The 17,888-nt window shown below is 50.0% G+C and overlaps 1 protein-coding gene across 1 annotated transcript; it reads right to left on the bottom strand.

The window, feature by feature from the left end:
- Window positions 1-521: 521 nt before the first annotated feature.
- LOC104619595 (pre-B-cell leukemia transcription factor 1) lies at window positions 522-16,682 on the bottom strand (the record flags this gene model as incomplete). The annotated part of the gene is made up of 5 exons (XM_010285520.1): window positions 522-634; window positions 8,396-8,555; window positions 12,227-12,362; window positions 13,306-13,496; window positions 16,438-16,682. Coding segments are annotated over 5 exons (845 nt in total), but the record flags the coding sequence as incomplete, so codon positions are not given.
- Between the last annotated feature and the right edge of the window lie 1,206 nt (window positions 16,683-17,888).

Below are 17,888 nucleotides of genomic sequence, written 5' to 3'. Positions count from 1 at the left end.
TTAAAAAAAAAAAAAAAAAATTCTAGCTGTGTATCTGAGCATTTCTTGCCTTCAGCAGACACCTGGTTTGGCATCAAAGGAGTAAGTGGAAGCTTTGTAAAATGAGACACCAGTCCAAACATCTGGCCCCTTCCCTTGGAAGAATAAAGCAAGCAGAACCTAAACCTCAGCTGCATTCGTCTGAGTTCATGCCTGTTCTCCTGAGCCTCCTCTCCTCCTAGTATGACTATCAAGCCAGAGCCAAATGCATTCACAAAGTGTGGGCAAGTCTCCTCAAGACCATGGTTGTTGGTTTGGTTGGGTGTTTGGTTTCTTTTGGATTGAAATTTTTTGGTGGTTGTTGCTGTTGCTTTTTTTGGTTGGTTGGTTTTTCGGTTTGGTTTGCCTTTTTTAAGTGTTGGTTGGTTCATTTGTGCTGGTTGAGATTTGCTCTTTTCGGACGGGAGGGAGAAGTGCCAATACAATCAAAGGCTCCTCCAACACTAATGCATTCACTGGCAGTACATCGGATGGGTCCCTACCTGTGACTGCACGTTGGCTCCAACCTGGGCCCCTTGGTAAGAATCCCCATTGAGAGACTGCACGCTCATGAACAAATCTCCAGAGTTTGACATGTTAAAAGAACTGGAAGAACCTGGAAAGGAAAGAGGGAGGCCAGAAAGGAAAAAGATCCACCCCATGACTCTCAGCCAAGAGGAAGGAACAACATGCAAAGCAACCACAAAACCAAAACGCACAGTCAGGTTAGTAAATAAAAAAGAGACAAGAAAAAAAAAAAAAAAAAAAAAAAAAAAAGGATGCACTCTTGAGGTTATTCAAAGCCACATGTTGTTACAGCTCAATGCCAAGAACATTCTTCAACAGCTCCTCAGCTGGAGGAAGGATTCTTCATGCTCTCAACTGAGACAAACAAAACCCAGCCTGGAGGACTCAGACGGCCCTTTCCCTTCATTTCAGGGCATCAAAATCCTTCAGGCAGCTTTAAAAATCTCGGTTGTTGGAGGTGTCCACCCGGCAGACTGCACTGGAGAACAGAATTACCCAAACAAGCCTCGCTATCAAGAGCGGAAGCCTTTTCATCAGGGCAAACCAGGCCCCCGCTACTGCCGTTTCTGAGCAGCTCAGATCCGGGTGGGTAAGTCTGCGCTGCTCTCTGCAGGGTGAGCGCATCCAGACACCGTCCACTTCCACGGCCGGCGCTCCCACTGAGCCATGGGGAGCTCTGCGAGGGAGCGGTGCGTGGGGTTTGCCTTCAGGACATCAGGAACCCATCACTGGTGGGAACTGCAGCGCAGCAGGAGCAAAGGCTCACAAAAACACGAAGGCACCTGGGCTAGACTCCCAGTACCCATCACGTCAGCGAGTGTCTTTCATCGTGACCGGCCACGAGAGAATGCAAGGGTGTCACAGCCCTCCTGGGTCAGCTGCCCCAGAAGAATGAGCTCTGTAAGCAAATTCCCCACCGCATGCACCAGTCGCCAACGTTACGCTAAAAAATGATAACGGTGAAGACAACTGGGTGGGATCAGGAAAAAAAGAAGACAAATGAAAAGAAAAAAAAATAAAATCCCGCCTTTGCAGAAACAAGGCTTTCTGCTTCCAGCTTTGAGATATCTGAGCACCTCCTCAACTATTGAACGGGAGAAGCAAACCCATCATGTAACTGGAAGGCGGGGGAGGAGGGAAGTGGGTTAAAAATAAATAAAAAGGTTTTATGGGATTATTTTCAGAACTTATCGTGCAGATCAGCGCGTTAAGTGTGAGACAGCTCAACGTGCAAGGTTTGGTTATATACATGACGTTAGCCTTGGAAAGGAGAGACTTCAGGGGCCCAGGTCAGCTACGCTTTCAGCTCCAACCCCAAATACACTCTCATCATCTCCACTGCCACTTCCAACTTGGAAGACTGGCAACCACAGTCCTGGCGGAGTTGCCCAACTATGGCTCATGCGTGCACTCTGAGAAATGCCTGGCAATCCCCCTCCCTTTGCTGGAGAAGGAAGAAACACTCTGGACAGACCCCAGCTCTGCCCCGGAGGTGGACCAAGAAGGATCCTCTGAAGGAAGCCACCTCCAAGAAAGATCAAGGAGCAGGTGGGAAGTCTATGCCGGAGACTTCATGTTCACTAAACTCTCTGCAGCTCTCTGCAACTGGCTCTTTTGTCAGGTGCTGGGAATTCTCAGAATTGAAGGAAAGCAGAAACGTCACTGCTAGATACAAGGCCCAAGTCAAGAGACTCATCTTGAGCACAGTGAGTCTTGGATCAGGACCCTCCCACCAGCGCCTGAAAAGAGCAGAGCCAGGAATAGCTCATTGTCTGTGCTCACTGTCAACCCTGCCCAACCTGTTCCAGAGAGCAATCCCACAGCGCTGCGTAAAATAACCGGGACTAGGCAGAAGGCAGCTGTAACCATCACCTCCTCTGCTCAGCTGGCAATGGGCTCCTGTCACTTCCCGACGTCTCAGGTTACTTGCTATTTTCAAGGCAAAAAAACAAGTGAAATGAGCTGGCAGACTGAGGATAGCCCATCCTGACACTGCTCAACTTTAAGCGTGAAGATGGGCACTTTTCACGTACACCAAGATGCTTCCTACCCGGTTTTCTGAATGATCGCTTTGACCAGTGATTTACCAGGGCGCTAACGTGACTTCGTACTCCCGCAGCAGCTGAGAACCAAAGGACTTTGCAGCTACCGTTCACGAGAAGCAAAGAATATTCTCCTGTTCTTTAAGGTGAGCAGAAACCTTTGAGATCACACAAATGATCAGTGGCAGAGCTGAGAAGAGGACTTGGGGGTCTCTGAGCACCTGACAGGACACCGCTATCGCTCTGCCCCCAGCAGAGCAACATTTCATCCCACCTTACCCTACCAAAAGAAAACTGTAACAATAATAACATATAAAAATGTCATAAACCTAACTGATCTTTTATTGAAACTTAACAAACCTGGCCATAAAACTGAGACTGGGAGGGAAGAAATGAAAATAAACAAACAGCCACAAACTCTAGCTCTGAAGAGCGCCGGTGCCTTGGAAATCATGAGGAGCGCTGGAGATGTCACTTACAAGATATACAATGCTATTGGCACAGGGTATTTTTACAATATATGTGCATATCTAAATGGTAAATATGTCTTGCCGCTGATGTGGATGCAAAGATAAATATGCGCATACCAATGGCCCCGCATGTATGGATGCATCTGTATCAGAGCCGTAATTGCAGAGAGCCCTTTGTCGCCCTGCTGCTTCAGCACTCCACTGTCTTCGTGCTAGCCACGTATGAAAATTATGATGGCCCAAAGTCTCAGAGACACAGCTAAGAGGGGCTGAGGCCCTGGGGTAGGAGAGGGAACAGCAATGTGAAGAGCCCTGAAAATTAAGACTGGTATCCTCCATGGAGGCAAGATCCAGGAATACAAGTCAAATCCTTCCACTAGAGGAGGTTCCACCATAAATCTAACCCGTCCCTCTGAAAGGTTCTATTGTGAACACACCAAAGGTTTTCAGTGGTCATAATTTGACCTGGGGCTCCTCAAGAACTGAGAGGTAACAACCGTCTTTGAGCTTGTGAACACTGGAGGAAAGGGCTCTTATCTTGGCATGGAATTCCCTGCTGCTATTTTGTGCAGACAAAAAAAAACCCAGAAAAAACAACACTTTTCATGACCTGTAGCAGTGTGGAACACTGGTTCACCCTCAGCATCCAGACGTCTTATCAAACCCAAGATTTATCATAACTATTCCTTACTGCTGAGTTTCTGGGCATCACCAGCTTCAGAAAGAGTGGTGGAAATGTTTAAACAAGCTATGGCACTCAGACCTTGCCACTGGCTGAAAGCCTACATCAAAACAATGCCCACAAGGAGATCTATTCCACCCTAACACTTCTGATTAGTAAAACCCACTTCAAGTTTGCCTCCAATTAAAACATCTTCACAAGCTTGACTGCTGGTATTTCATGCACCACTTCTGCAGCTCTTCAGAGAGCTGCTTCTCCAGCTTCTCTGATGTCTTCTCTAATGTTTTTACAGTCTCCACTTCCATCTCAAATTTTCCAGGACCTCTAACCAGTCCTTTTCTCTAAAGTATTTGACAACTCAAATGGCATCAAGAATAAACAAACACAGTGATGGTGTTCACTGGAGCTGAAATCAAGCCATCCTCATCTGCTGCTTCATACCACCTACCACCAATGAGACAGAGATCCAGCATACTGAACCACTGAAGTTGACTTTGGTCATGTATACAAGACTCCTAGTCAATACCAATGACATGTATGGCATATATGCATTGAGACCACAGAATTTACGTGCCCTGTAGCATTTCCTTGTGTTTCTTCCATGGTCAAAGATGAGGGAAGAACTTGATGGACCATGTAGCTCTTTAGCTGAACAAAGCCACCAAGTTTGATAGCAGGTCTAAAAGCCTGTGATGACCCAGCAGGACATCTGTTCTTTTTCACTTGCTAACCAACACTCAGGACAGTGAGACCGTGATCAGAAGAGCCTCACTGCTGAAACTGGATCCTCTTCAGTGCTGTGCTCTGGACAAGTTCATGGCCACAAAGGGAGGAAGGCAAAGAAGAGAAGATACAGCAATCAGGCCTGTGCCTGATGAAGTACATTTCCAGACAGCACGATCCCCTCCATCAGCAGCTTAGCAAGAAAATTTTTACAAAACAAAAGGGTGAGTAGGAAAAAACCAACCAGTTCAGGTCAATTTTGGCTGCTCTGCATGGAAGATTTCACTGAATGTCATCACCTGTGTGTGGCCCTTGAGGACTCTGGTTGGCAAAAGGGTCTGTCCACATAAAATAGCTTTCATGTGCCATGTGGTTTTTGTGCTGAGATTGTCCAGGCAATCAAAGTGAGGATGGGGAGTTGTTAGCCCAAATGAGCCAGACATCTCAGCTTATTTGAACATCTGGCTGATAAAGCCCAACTGTGTGTATTCAGGATGAAAAGGTGTTTGACATTCAGGCCTGGGTGACTGAGGATGGGGGACCCTGCTTTGAACGTGCCAGATGGCTAGACAGATGCAATCCTTGCCCTTGTCAATGTGTGGCCAATCTCTTTGACTGACTGTAGCCATTCACCGATCTCCGGTAACATGGGCATCAATGCAGAGAACAGATGGGCCTGCACAGCCACAGAAGAAATGAATTTAGCTCCTGTCCCAGGTCCCATCACATCCAGTTCCACCTCCTCTTCCAACATCATGGCCCTCCAGGGACTACATTGCTGGTCGCTTCCTTCTCATGACCTGTCCTCTGCCTACTCTCTTTCTTTCCACATGCTCTACAATGTATTTAAATCAGAAGGTCCTAAAAATTCCCTGAAAAGCCAGCCTTTGTTCAGGCTCCTTCCTCATCAAAGTCTCAGCCAATGATCTGAAAACAGAAAAAAGTCCATGGTATAAAAGGAGAGGCATCATCCATTTTAGTCCTTCACCTCTTCATCCACTTCGACCTTCCTCCCAGGGCAATTCAGCACATCTGGGTGGCTCATGGCCCTTGACACCATCCTTCAGATCTTTCACAGACAGGTTATTTCAGACCTAGCGTGTACAGGTGTGCTTCTTGCTGCTAGCACCTCGAGGACAACCTGAAGCAGGGGAGGTCATGCGACTCCACATGTCATCAGGACGTGCCTTTATCCCACAACGTGAAAATGCAGGGATGCTTGACTCAGCTGTTAAATCCGCATGGGTCAGCCGGGGAGATCTCAACCTGGGATGCCACTGTTGGAGACAAAATTCTGAGGCCCTTCCAGCTGTCTTCTCAGGAGAGGACTACAAGGACATCTGAACCCACTATCTCTGCAAGCAGACCCAGAAACTATTGCGGTGCTGACAGTGCGGCTCCACACTGCTCTGCCACTGCTGCAGCGTACCGGGAGGGTGGCGGGATCTGGGTCAGGTTAGAAACACTTTGCTTCTAGCAGAAGAAGGATCTCCATGACCCGTGAGCTCCCCTTGCACTCATGTGCTGCTTTAGCACCGCCGCAACATTAGGCACGTGAAAAGAGGTTGATGCTTCTGGAGTGCTGACAAGCGAGCCAGAAAGAGGACGCAGGAGCTCAAGTCTTACACGTTAATAACAAGACTGTTTGTCCTTCCTGGAAAGCGTAGTGTTATCCAGGGATTATCTTAGCTGTTTACTGCAGGGTATTGGCCAATTTATCTTTGAAACAGCCATGTTACTGCCTGTGGGGAAGGCAACGAAGCAGGCTCGCACTGGAGCAGTATTTAACTAGGCAGGCACTGGGGAAATGCCTATTCCACGACATGTGGGCCAGATCCAAACCCGTTTAAGCAATTTGAAGCTCTTTCCTTGCTACTCCAGACCTTTGGATCTGACTCCAGTGGAAGAGAGCGGAAAAGAAGGAAAGCTGTCTCTCCTTGGTCCAAGCTGACGTGGACGGCAGTAGGCATCTCCCTCAACACACACAGTTCTGCTCTCTACCCTCCAGCCTTTTTTACATGGGGGTGTTAATGTCAAGAGACACTTGACCAGGTATTTTGAGTGGGCTGTTTGGAAAGGATGACATTTTAAAAACTGCAGCTAAATCTTCAGCAGTTCAAACAATGGAAGGAAAAGGGGAAAAAACCCCAAACAAACAAAAAAGAAAAGACTCAAACCAAATTCCTGCAAACCATTTGCCCCTGCAAAACTCTGCCATGTCCACCTGAGCCCTCTGAGCACCTCAGCTGAGCCAGAGCAGACGGCACATGCCTCCCAACAGTATTTCTGACCTGCAACCAAAAGCTGCAACATCTCTGCTCTAGACGGCTCTGGGGGCAGATCCCTAGCAAGTAACACGTCCCCTGGAAATTAAGTGGTTGTGTGTAGGGACTTGTCTCTACTGCTCAACTGAATAAGCCTTCTACCGCTTGCTTCTGTGCAAGCCATCCACATGAGTTCCTGCAAGGTGTGGAGGAGCTCGCCAGCACAGAGCGATCAACCACCGCTTACCACGTTAGCTTGTGAGTAATGGACGGCCTTTGCCTTCCCTTGGGGGGCTGGTTTGGGAGACCAGCCAGAGGCCCATGCCACTGGTTTCTCCCCTTGTTTGACCCCTGGCTCTCCACTTTCCACTCAAATCCTCCAGATCTGGGGGTGCTTCTGGGGTGCAAGTCCTCTGATACCTGTCACAGGCAGGGTTGCGCTCACTATAGAAGCATGTCCTGATAGCAACCAGCATTTGCATGGTGTACCACTGGTGGCCTACCTAACGTCCAGCTTCTCCTGCTGCCCACCATCCTCTTTGCTCCCCCCCAGTCTCCTTCCTCTTAGTAGCCTACCTGGTAACAGCAAGCATCATGCCCCGGTGAAAGGGTACCATGAGCAGACAGCGAGCTCAAAGGCACAGGAGTGGCACATTCCCACTCTCCCTCCCACCCCTAAAAGGAAAACAGGCACACAGATATTTGCATGGATAACGAAGGAACCCATGAAGTTCACTTTTTTCCCTCCTTTTAAACAAACTGCAATCTTCCACTGCTCTTGAGAGTGGAGCACAAGCAGCCGACTGCAGCCTGGGATCATTTTTGGGTCGGCCGTCCTCCCGGCAGGCACCACACATGAACTAAGCATTGCTCTCTAGCGGAGGAGTTGAAATCTGGGCAAAGTGCTCTGTGCCTTTGACCCTCAAAACAAACAAATGGAAACCACAGCAAATGGGTGGGAAAGGGGGAAAGGGAGGGCAACGACCCATGGATTTCCCTGGATCACACTGACACAAAGGGAAAATAAAATTCACACACAGCACACTCTTGCAGGTGATCCAGACATTGTCATATAAGCAGTCAAAGGTAATCACAACAGAAAGAGAACCAAAGGATACAAATCTACCCAAAACAACCCCTAAAATGGCATGAGTTAGGACATCCCAGAAATGCTGGGTTTTATCCATTAGGGCCACTCATGCTTTCAGCCCCAGTGAAATAAAATCATTATGCAATGACTTTTTAATTATTTGTTTTCTCCCCGCACAGTGCAAGCAATCCCAGCAACGTTTTTTTCAGATAATTTTTCTGGTTTTGCATTTACCATCCATGCATATAACCCCCAACGTAGCAACGTCAGTCACAAGGTCTGATCACATAGTTTTCCAAACAAAAAACAGATCAGGGAAGGGGAAGAGAAAAAAACAGAGGAAAGAAAAAAGGCGGGGGGGGGGGACATGGGACAAAGAAAATAAAGTAACCCCCACAAAACAACCCCTAAAACCAAACCCATGTCTCTTTTTAAGACCACAAAAGTGAGCCAACCAAAACCAGAAAATAAAAATTGAAATAACCAAAAGGAGAAAACAAGAGAGAGATTAGAGGGAGGGAAACAAACAAAAAAACGAACACTAACGACCCAAAATAAAAAAAAAACCAAAAACTAACCAGCTGAATTGGGAGTTGAGGGTGAGTTAGCCTGGCTTCCATGGGCTGACACATTGGTAGCCGTGACAGCCGTTTTGGCAGCATAAATATTGGCTTCCTCTTGAAATTTACCTATGTTCTTCTTGTACCGGATTCTCTTATTTCCAAACCAGTTTGATACCTAGAGCGAGTTTAAGAGAAGATAAAGACGTTAACGATTCGGCTCTGGCGAGCGCGGCTGGGTGAGGAAGGTGCATCAGTTCAGGTTAAGCAGTGCATATTCTTTTTCCCGTGCCCCCCCTCCCTTTCCCTAGCCGTGGCAGCAAGCACCTTCTACCCCTGCGTGCCACACCAAGCCCAGGAAAGGCGGTGGGACCCCCTTGGGAGCACTGGGTTTGTGCAGGTATATCTGGTTCCTCTGTGGATGGGATGTCCACAAAGGGGATGCACCACAGGAACTGCTAGACCCACCCCACAAAAATATCAGATGGGTTTAAAAAAACCCGAGAATGACCCTGAAATTGCATTTGAAAACAGATATGCGTCATTTTGGAACTTTTTATTTGCCTCCTCCTCCGTAGCCCTTTGACAGGGACAGATGCCCTGATTCCCAGATGCCCCGTCTCCTCCCTTCGCAGAAGCCAGTGTGGCTTTCAGGTAGAAAGCCCAGCGAATTTATCCGGGCCTGGCTGACACACAAAATTGCCTTAATACCACTGAAGCTCTGCTTTTCATCGGAGTGAAATCAGTGCAAAAGGCCAGAAGCGGATGCTCCTCATCCAGCTGAACTCGGCTTTGGATGGTTTAGCATGAGCCACTACATAAACCGGGAACTTCAGGGGAAGGCTGGAGAGGGAGCACAGGGCTCGTCCTACGACCTAATGTTGGTCCCAGGGAACAAGTGTGTCCCTTGGAAAGGGGCAGGAGATGTTTCCATTGTGTTTGCCCAGAGACCACTACGAGCCTGATGTGTCTAAATGACTAGAAGTGTGCCGAATGGGGCTAGTGGATGTATTTTAAAAAAAGAAAAGAAGCAGGATGAACTTCTTCACAAGACATGGGGGTGGCTAAAAATGATGGGCCAGATCCGGAGGCAGAATGAAGCGGCACAGCTCTGCTCATGCCAGTCCTGGCAAAAGCTGTTTCCGTGTGCCTGCAGCAGTGCAATGCATGAACCTCAGAAAGCCACAAGGAGAGGTCCGAGCAGTGATCCTCGCAGACTGTCAGGGCGATATCCTGGGAGCAGCAAGATGAATGCTCAACAGGAAGGTCGCTCGGACAGCCCGCCAAGTGTCTGGATAAACACCCCCAAGTTCGCATGTCAGAAGTTCAGCACAGCGACAGCGTAACTCTGAAGTCCGTGAAACCGGGCTGTGGTATCTGCCCAGAAGGGCTTCCCAGGGAAAATGTACCTCCTGAACCACCATGAACTCAGCCTTCTCAAAATCCTGCTCCATACCCTGCTGATGATAACCCTGTTCATTTGTGGATACTATGCTGCACTGAACAATTTCAGAGAAGATGTGGGAAATATTCAACCTACAGTTTGGGAAGCAGCTTTCAGCTTCTTCTTCGACAACACCGAACACAGAGAATCAGGGGAATGTCTTCCTACATGCAGGTCTCTAAGCAGAAGACAACTTCCAGCTGCTACTGACCTTGTTTGAGAAAGCTCATCAGGATGAAGAGGATGGGCAAATTCTAAGGATGCTGCAACTCTCTCAGAAGAGCTCCAACACTCCTAGGATTGCTTGGAGCTTCAATCTTGAGCTAGCAGACCAACCGTTTTGGTGTGACTCCAAGGACATTCTCCCTTTGCTTGCTGGTGCACAAGCACATCAGTGCTCCCCCTTCCAAATGGACTGTCCAAGCACCAAGACACAGAAGACAATACTGGATGTTCATCCTGGGAAGCTCAGGATTTTTTCCTCATCTTAGGGAAATTGTTTTGGCTTGGGTGTTGATAACTGAAACCCATATGCTTTTTATTCCTGTAATGCTTTCTATCTGCAGTGCTCCTAGAGCGTTCAGCAGCTTCTACACAGAAGTGGCTTCATCCACCAATTTACCTGCTACTGAACTTCAGGTATCCAATCCTGTGCTGCTGCAGAGCAGGAAAAAGAAAATATAACTTGCAGAGACTCCTGGGAGGCAAAAGGTAGCAACTCACATCAGCACCCAACCCAGATCTGGAAGTGAACATTTCGATGGCACCAGGAGCAGGTGCAAGGAGCTCCATTCCACGTCTTGGTCCAGGTTTCTCATTAATGACAATGTGCTCCTTTGTGATCTTCCCACTTGGCCTTCTCTCTACAACAGCTCTTCTGGCTTCAAATGGTGGAGCTGGTGGGTAAACTCTCTGAAATCAGGATAAACGGCTGCCACAATCAATCTTCACCTTAAAACTTGTGAAGCAAAGAACCTGTGTACCCTGGTCAGCTTTTGAGTTCAGCTCATCTCTGCTCATGACTTGCGTAGATTCATGCTGTCCCATGTTCCCACTTAGCCTCAGCAAAAGCAGAGACCTGGATGTGCGTTTGTTTCTGCCTTCTTTGGACAAAGAAGGGAGGGAGATCCTGGAGACAGGCACGAAGCAGCCTTGATACAGCACGGTCAAAAAATATCCTAAGAGCAGCATTTCTCCTGGGTATTTTCTCTTTGCAAGGGAAAAGTTGTAAGTGTGAACAGATGAATTAAAAGTGAGAGGGGAAGCATCAGGACAGCTGTAGTTTTACCTAAGCCAATATGTGCTGTCTGTTGTAGGTTAACTGGGCAGAATCAATGCTTGGGTCTTCTGACCCAGGGGATGCAATCGGAGTCACTCAGCAGGCATTCAACATGGTGGTGACACCTACCCTTGGATGCTGTTGCTCTTGCTGAAGGCAGACATGCTCTCACAAGGACACCAGATGCTACTGCTGTCTTCAGTTTACTCAAGCGATGAACAGGCCTGTGCCTGGGCCTGGGAAGCGGCCCAAGATGGGGAATGCAATGGGAGCCTAGAGGGAGTGCTAAGCTCACATGAGGACAAGACTACCAGAGGCCATACAGATCAGCTTTCAATCACGCAACTTGCTCCGAAAAGAGAGGAAATCCAGAAGGGCAGGCCTGAGCAATGTATGGCTGAACACTTCAAGGACTGACTGCACTTCTCACAAATCCCAGCAGTTCCCAGGTCAAAGCTACAGACTGCAGGAACTACGTGGCTGCCTTGAATGTATGGAAATAATTTGATTTGTCTTTATTGACCACCTTTCTCTGAGGGATAAGCAAGTCAGGGAGATGTCATGTACCACAGCACAAGAGTAATGGCAGAGAGAACGACCCTGAGGAAGCCCACCCTCCTTGAGCACAAACTATAACCGTTAGCCTGTCTGACGCAAACGCTTCCCATCAGGACCTCGTCCATTCTACCCTACCAAGCAAAATCTGCGTAACTCTTCCTTACTGCCTTCGAATCCCTTGGCTTGAAGAATGCACTTTCAGCTCAAATGAGCTCTACTTGCAAGTCAGCTCAGCACTAATTCCTTGAGGAGAAGACTTTGCCTCTGTGGGTCACACCACATTATTTCTGTGCTGTTAACACCTTGGCTGCACACACAGTCATCGCTCCATGAAGTCCTTGTCCCTTCTAAATCCTCTCCCAAACCTTCTTTCCTATCCATGGCTTCAATCTGCAAGTTTGCCATCTGCTCTCCCATCCACTCACACTAAATTGCACTAAACTCATTTAGTAATTAAATGCTCAACGCTGGGACATGACTGACTTGACTGGGGTCTGGAGTGCCCTTCACCACGCTAAGGTTTCCCATTAGCAGTAACCGTCTTTGCTCTATTTCTGAGCTCTCTTACCTGTGAGACTGTGATGCCGCATTTCTTGGCTAGCTCTTCTTTGGCTTCCTCACTGGGGTAAGGGTTGCTGAGATGGGAATAGAAATACTCATTCAGGATTTCTGTAGCCTGCTTGTTGAAGTTTCGTCTCTTCCGCCTTAGCATGAAGAAAGAGGGGGAAATAGAAGGAAAAGAAAAGAGAATCAGTGCCAGGGATCCAGACACAGGAATGCAATTTTAGATACTCTGACTTTCCCCACTTCCCTCCTTCCTTCCCCTGCTCCTGGGACATGGAGTGCAATAGACTCATGGCCAGGAAGCTTTTCCTCTGCACCTTGCTGGTGACTCCTCTCTCAGCATCTTCTAAAGCAAGTAAGTCTTCGTCTCAAGTTATCACTGTATCCTCCAGCTCACAGAAGAGTCTTAAAACTGGCACCCAGCTCCTCCACCTGGGAAAGTGACTCCTGACACCTGGCTGCCCTGGCCAAAGACATCACTGCTACTCTGCAAAGCTCCGTGCTGGGAAAGCAGCGCTGGATATATCCTTGGGGAATTCTGTGCCATTTACAGCTGGGCATTATCTGTCTGCCACCTCGTCCCTCATATCCCCAGTGTAGCTGTCTCTCCTCCTCAACCCAAGCTGCAGCCCAAGCCACAGCCTGCACGTAACCAGCTTGGGGAGTAAAATGATTCTACAGCAAATTGAAAATTTTGGAAAGAGGGAACAGAAGGAAAAGAACAGGAACCCAGAGGGGACAGAATGGGCTGGAGGATTAGCTTTCAGCCCTAACTGAAGTGCACATTTTCACCGTAGCGGTTTCTTGGAATATGACACAAAATTTCCTTCTGCCACAGCAAACCCAGGATGTTTTGGTTTTGCTGTGGCAGAAGCTCCCCGAGACAGAGGCTGAATGTCCCCTCTCCTACTGAGCCACAGAGAACTGAAGGATAAGGAAGGTAAATAGCCTCTGAGGCTCAATACGAAGAGCCATGGCCCTTCAGATGGGCCTGAATTTACTCCAGAACCTCAAAACACCTCTCCCAGGCCTGGACAATAGCGCAGGGTAGGTGGGGAGAAAGGTTTGGTGGGGTGAACTCACCGTGCGTCCAGAAATCGGGAGCGCAAGATCATGACGGCTTCACACGTGCTTTGCTTCAACTGCATCTGGATGGAGCTGAACTTGCGGTGGATGATGCTCACCATCCGCTCTATCTCCTTCGGCGAGATAGGTCGGGTCCTGCTCTGCTCACGCAGCAGGTTCATCACGTGGGTGGTGAATTCATTGCATGCCTGTGATGGCAAGAAAAGCAAAAGAAACCCCAGGATCGGAAGGTCATTCGATGGCGTCAAGGACAGTACAGAGGCAATGCTGCTCAGGAAGGAGATGCAAGTGGAGGCCTCAACAGCTGGGACTTTTCAGGGCAGACCCAGAGCAAGAGTGTGCTGGCTCTTGAGGGACAGATAAATTTCTCTCGTCTGCCAAGCAAAGGCCATGAGAGACTCTCAGCAAACATGCTGAGAAAGGCAGGAGCCAATTTCTTTGCTCTCAGGGACCATGGATGGAACTGGGGCAGATGAAGCCCTAGGACTCATGTAAAGCGTGAAGAAGTCCCAGCCACTGTTTTTCTGGATGGGATTGGAGGATCTATAGATGTATCTGAGTAAGATCATGAACCTTTTGACCCACTGCCTCAGTACCACGTGTCCTGCAGAGCCCCTCATGCTTCACAGGAGCAGCTCCCAGAGAGACACGTCCCTGCTCCACGCTCTTAGCACATCAGATAAGAAGTAAATAACGATAATAATTAAGTCTGAGTGAGGCAGGAGCCCTGACAAGGGCGGGCAAGCAGGTAATAATCCCAATTAGTTTGCTGCTGGCACAGCACTGTCTGGCTGCTCCTGCGTCCCTGTGCTGTGCTGTGAGGACAGGGCAGCGAGAGGAGTCGGGAGGACAAGGGAGGGATTTTGAGGCCAGATGAAGACCACTTCACTGCCCTCTCCTCCATCCCCACAGCACCTCGCAGGCACAACAGGATCCTCCAATTTCCAGAAACAAGCCCCGAAAACTAGGTTGAGAGCAGCACTCGGACACTGACGGCACGAGAAGCCTTTGGTGCTCCTGGGACATGGGCAGCTGCTCTGGGGACAGCGTCCCCAGCTGCCACCCCATGATGCGGAAAAAGGGGCTGGCAAGGAAAAGAAACACTGGTTTTGTGGACTGGCAACATGGGCTTGACTTACTATCTCCCACCCCAGCCTTCCAAGCTGAATCCCCACCCACGGCTCAGACCCAACAAGGAGACATCCCCGAGGTCAGCAGAGCCCCTCCAATTGCCCATCACCAGCTCCAGCTGACAGCTCCCATCTCTCGGGGCAAGCGCCGGCTACGAGAGCTCTCAGCCGAGTGCCTCTTTGCTCCCAGACACCCGAGCAATTTCAGCTCGTCTCCTCTCGGCGTGAAATAAAGAGCATCAAAGGCAAAATTGCCGGCGAGTGCCGTTCTGTCACAGCAGCAGCCAGACGCCGTGAGAAGCCAAGCGTTGCACTGCCCCAGCCACCAACAACGGGACTGGGGAGAGGGCGACGGAGGTTGAGAAACCCTGAGCCCTGGTTTTGCAGGACCACGGGTGACGATACCTCAGATGTGGACCGGCACAGCCATTTGCAAAGCAACTTGGTGGCAAAACCAACCCTGTCAGTGGGTTCTGAGAAGGAAAGATGTGGCCCATCTCAGCCCATGGGGCTGGGGTAAAGGTTTCTCTCACCTGGGTGTGTCCCTTTGGGGAGCAAAAATGATGCAGAAACAAAGGCAGAAAAGCGCACAAACAAAAACTCCCACCCGAGTGGAGGAAGGAGCAGAAGGTTCTTCCCTGAAGCCGGTCCCTGGCTGTGCCAAGGGTTTCTCCTTGGGCTTGGGTGGCAGAAGGCGAGGGGTCTCTCTCCCCCTCTTCAGCCTGGGGGCTGAAAGACGAGCCCTGATGTGCTCTCCACTCCCACCCATGTGAGATGGCTGAGGCTCCCTCATGCCACACCACCCCATCTCCATGCCTCCAGGGACTGACAGCAAGGGCTGAGGACAGCCTCCAAAGTTCATCCTTCCAACCTGCCCCTGCCTGCTCCCTGGGCCCTGCCACCCCCTCCTCCTCTAATGCTCCGCCAAGGTGCCTTCCATGGCATGACCACACTCGGCTTCTCCAACACCAGAGCCCTGCCTGGCCACCCTGACTCCAGCTCCACCCAGGGGCACCCATCTGAGGTAGCTCCACACCACCCCTGGGTGTAAGTCTGAAGATGCTGACCAGCAGCCTCAGCTTGGCCAACGTGGCATCTGAAGGGGTGAGACATCCCCCAGGCCCACCACACAACCAGTTACCCGGGTCAACAGGGGCCGGGCTGGCTCGCCCATACAGCCCCCGGCACCGGCGGCTGCTCGCAGCCCCGTCGCATCGGCAGAGAAGGCGTTAAACCAGAGACCTGAAACCCCGCCCGGCCCCTGGCTGTGGAGCCCATCCTGCTCCCAAAAAGGAGGGATGCTTTCTTGCTCGCACTCCATAAACCACAACCTTGGGGTAGAAACCACATTCGTCGCAAGGGCAAGCCGCGCAGCGGCGCAGAGAGGTCTGCAAAACATCTGGAACTGTTTGAAAGAAACCGTTTTGAGCGTTGGCCTGCAAAGCTTTTCATGCAATTGTCAGTGTTACCAATAGCTGTATTCGTGACCCAAATAAATAGTTTTTCTTTTTTTTTTCAGAATAATTTTTCTCAAGAAAAAAGCCACTTTTTTTTTTTTTTCTTCTGGAAAAAGAACTTTTCAAGCAGAAAAAATATTCAAGGCAGATTTTGATTCAAGCCTTGCTTGGAAAACTGCTTGCACCGAGGCCAGCAGCTCAAAGAGCACTCCACCTTCACAGGGTCAATTTTTGGCAAGGGGAGGAGTGAAGAGCAAAAATCAAAGGGGCAACCCATGCTGAGCGTATTCTCCCACCACATCCTAGCACAAAAAAACAGTCCTCCCGATCTGAAAAATGCACGTTTTCACTCCAACACCAAGCAACAGTTTGCGTTTGCCCACACACTCCTAACAATAGATGTCAGTAGCGATCCAGGCTGTGCACATCCACGCTTTCGACCCCGTACGGCGCCCCCCCCAGCCGCTCCGGCTCCTGCTCCCACCACCCCATGACCACCACCCTTGGGCAGCCCTGCTCTTCACCGCGAAGGAGCCTGTTACCTGCTCGTACTTCTCCAGCTCCGTGTGGTAGATCTGCCGGATCTGGGAGAGTTTGGCTCTGTAGTCGGAGTGCTCCACCGAGTTGTCAGAGCCGGCTCCTCCTGATGCGGCAGCGGCGGCGGCAGCGGCGGCCGAGCCACCTCCTTTTTCGGGGCCCGCTACCCCCTCGGCCAGGAGCATGTTGTCTAACCGCATCAGCTGGGGGTCCGTGGGCTCCTCTTCCTGCGCTCCCCGGATGCTCAGCACTGCGGGAGACACAAAGGAGAGAGGAAAGCCTGAGTCGTGTCCGGGGCTTAACTCGGGGAAGGAGATGCTCATCCAAAAGGGGATGCTCATCCCAGGCTGGACCGGCGCGGCTCAGCCCCCGTCAATGGGGCTTTTCTTCCTTTCCCAAGGGTACCCCAAAAGGCAGTCTGCACCCCGGCGCTCCGAGCACAAGCGCGGTGCCTCGGCTCTGCAGCCCAGCAGCAGCAAGGGGGGCACTCCGGCTCCCCGCTCCCCTCCCTGCCTCTTCCTCGCCTTCCCGCAGGGAAGAAGTGGGGTAGAACTGGCAGAGAGCTCACCGCAGAGGTAAGGCAGAAAGCCACACTTTGCGTTCAAGTACGCAGCGAAACTGCTAGCAACGCCAACCAAAAAGACAATAAATGTACCCATTCTTGCTGCCAGAGGTGACAGGGACCATATCGTGACTCAAGCACGGGCTGGGAAGGCGGGAGTCTCTAGCCCGGATCTCAGCTCACCCGGGGATCCTCTCGTGTCAGCTAACGTGCCCCTTATGGCCTGATCCTGCACCGTTTGCATCAGCCACCAACCCCACATGGCAAAGGAAGAAGTACAGAGCCCAGAACCTCTGGGCTCAAAAACTGCCCCAGTTTCCCCATCTTTAAATACAGATGAAGGGGGCTTGCAAGACCGTGCTTTTAGCTTTTAACATTCCCGGTGCAAAAGCAAGCGAAAAACTGTATGAAATAAATTTCACTCTTTGGAAAACACCTTTTTTTTAATAATCCAGTTTTTCCACTGAAGTCTAAACCACGCTAAGGGGTGATAATAAATCAATCCTCCCAGAGTGACTTGCCAAGGAGAGAATTTTCCTCTCCTCTTTGTACTCCCTGCCTCAATTATTGCTTTGAGTAAAAGTCATCCTCCTGCAAGGGCTTTCCTGGGAAAACCACACGGGAGCATCCTGACCGCTCGGGATGCCCCAGGTCTGAAGGATGGAGGTGCCCTACGTGCTCCCCGTGTGTCCCCCCACGGTCTGCGTTTGAACACGGAACCATAACCCGGAATTTCCGCATGCACGCACACACAGGTGTGCACAGCTGCAAAATAAACAAAATAAATAAAATGAATCCTTGATGAGCAAACAATAAGGGTGTTTCCTAAGAGAAATGAATTGCCCCATCCCGTCTGGCACAGGAGCTCAAAGCACTTTGTGAATGCCCCCCCCC

The sequence above is a fragment of the Phaethon lepturus genome, unplaced genomic scaffold, assembly GCF_000687285.1.
Source record: "Phaethon lepturus isolate BGI_N335 unplaced genomic scaffold, ASM68728v1 scaffold24454, whole genome shotgun sequence".
NCBI lineage: Eukaryota > Metazoa > Chordata > Aves > Phaethontiformes > Phaethontidae > Phaethon > Phaethon lepturus.
Note: the sequence above shows the minus strand (reverse complement) of the source record. Positions and strands in the feature narration are given on the sequence as shown.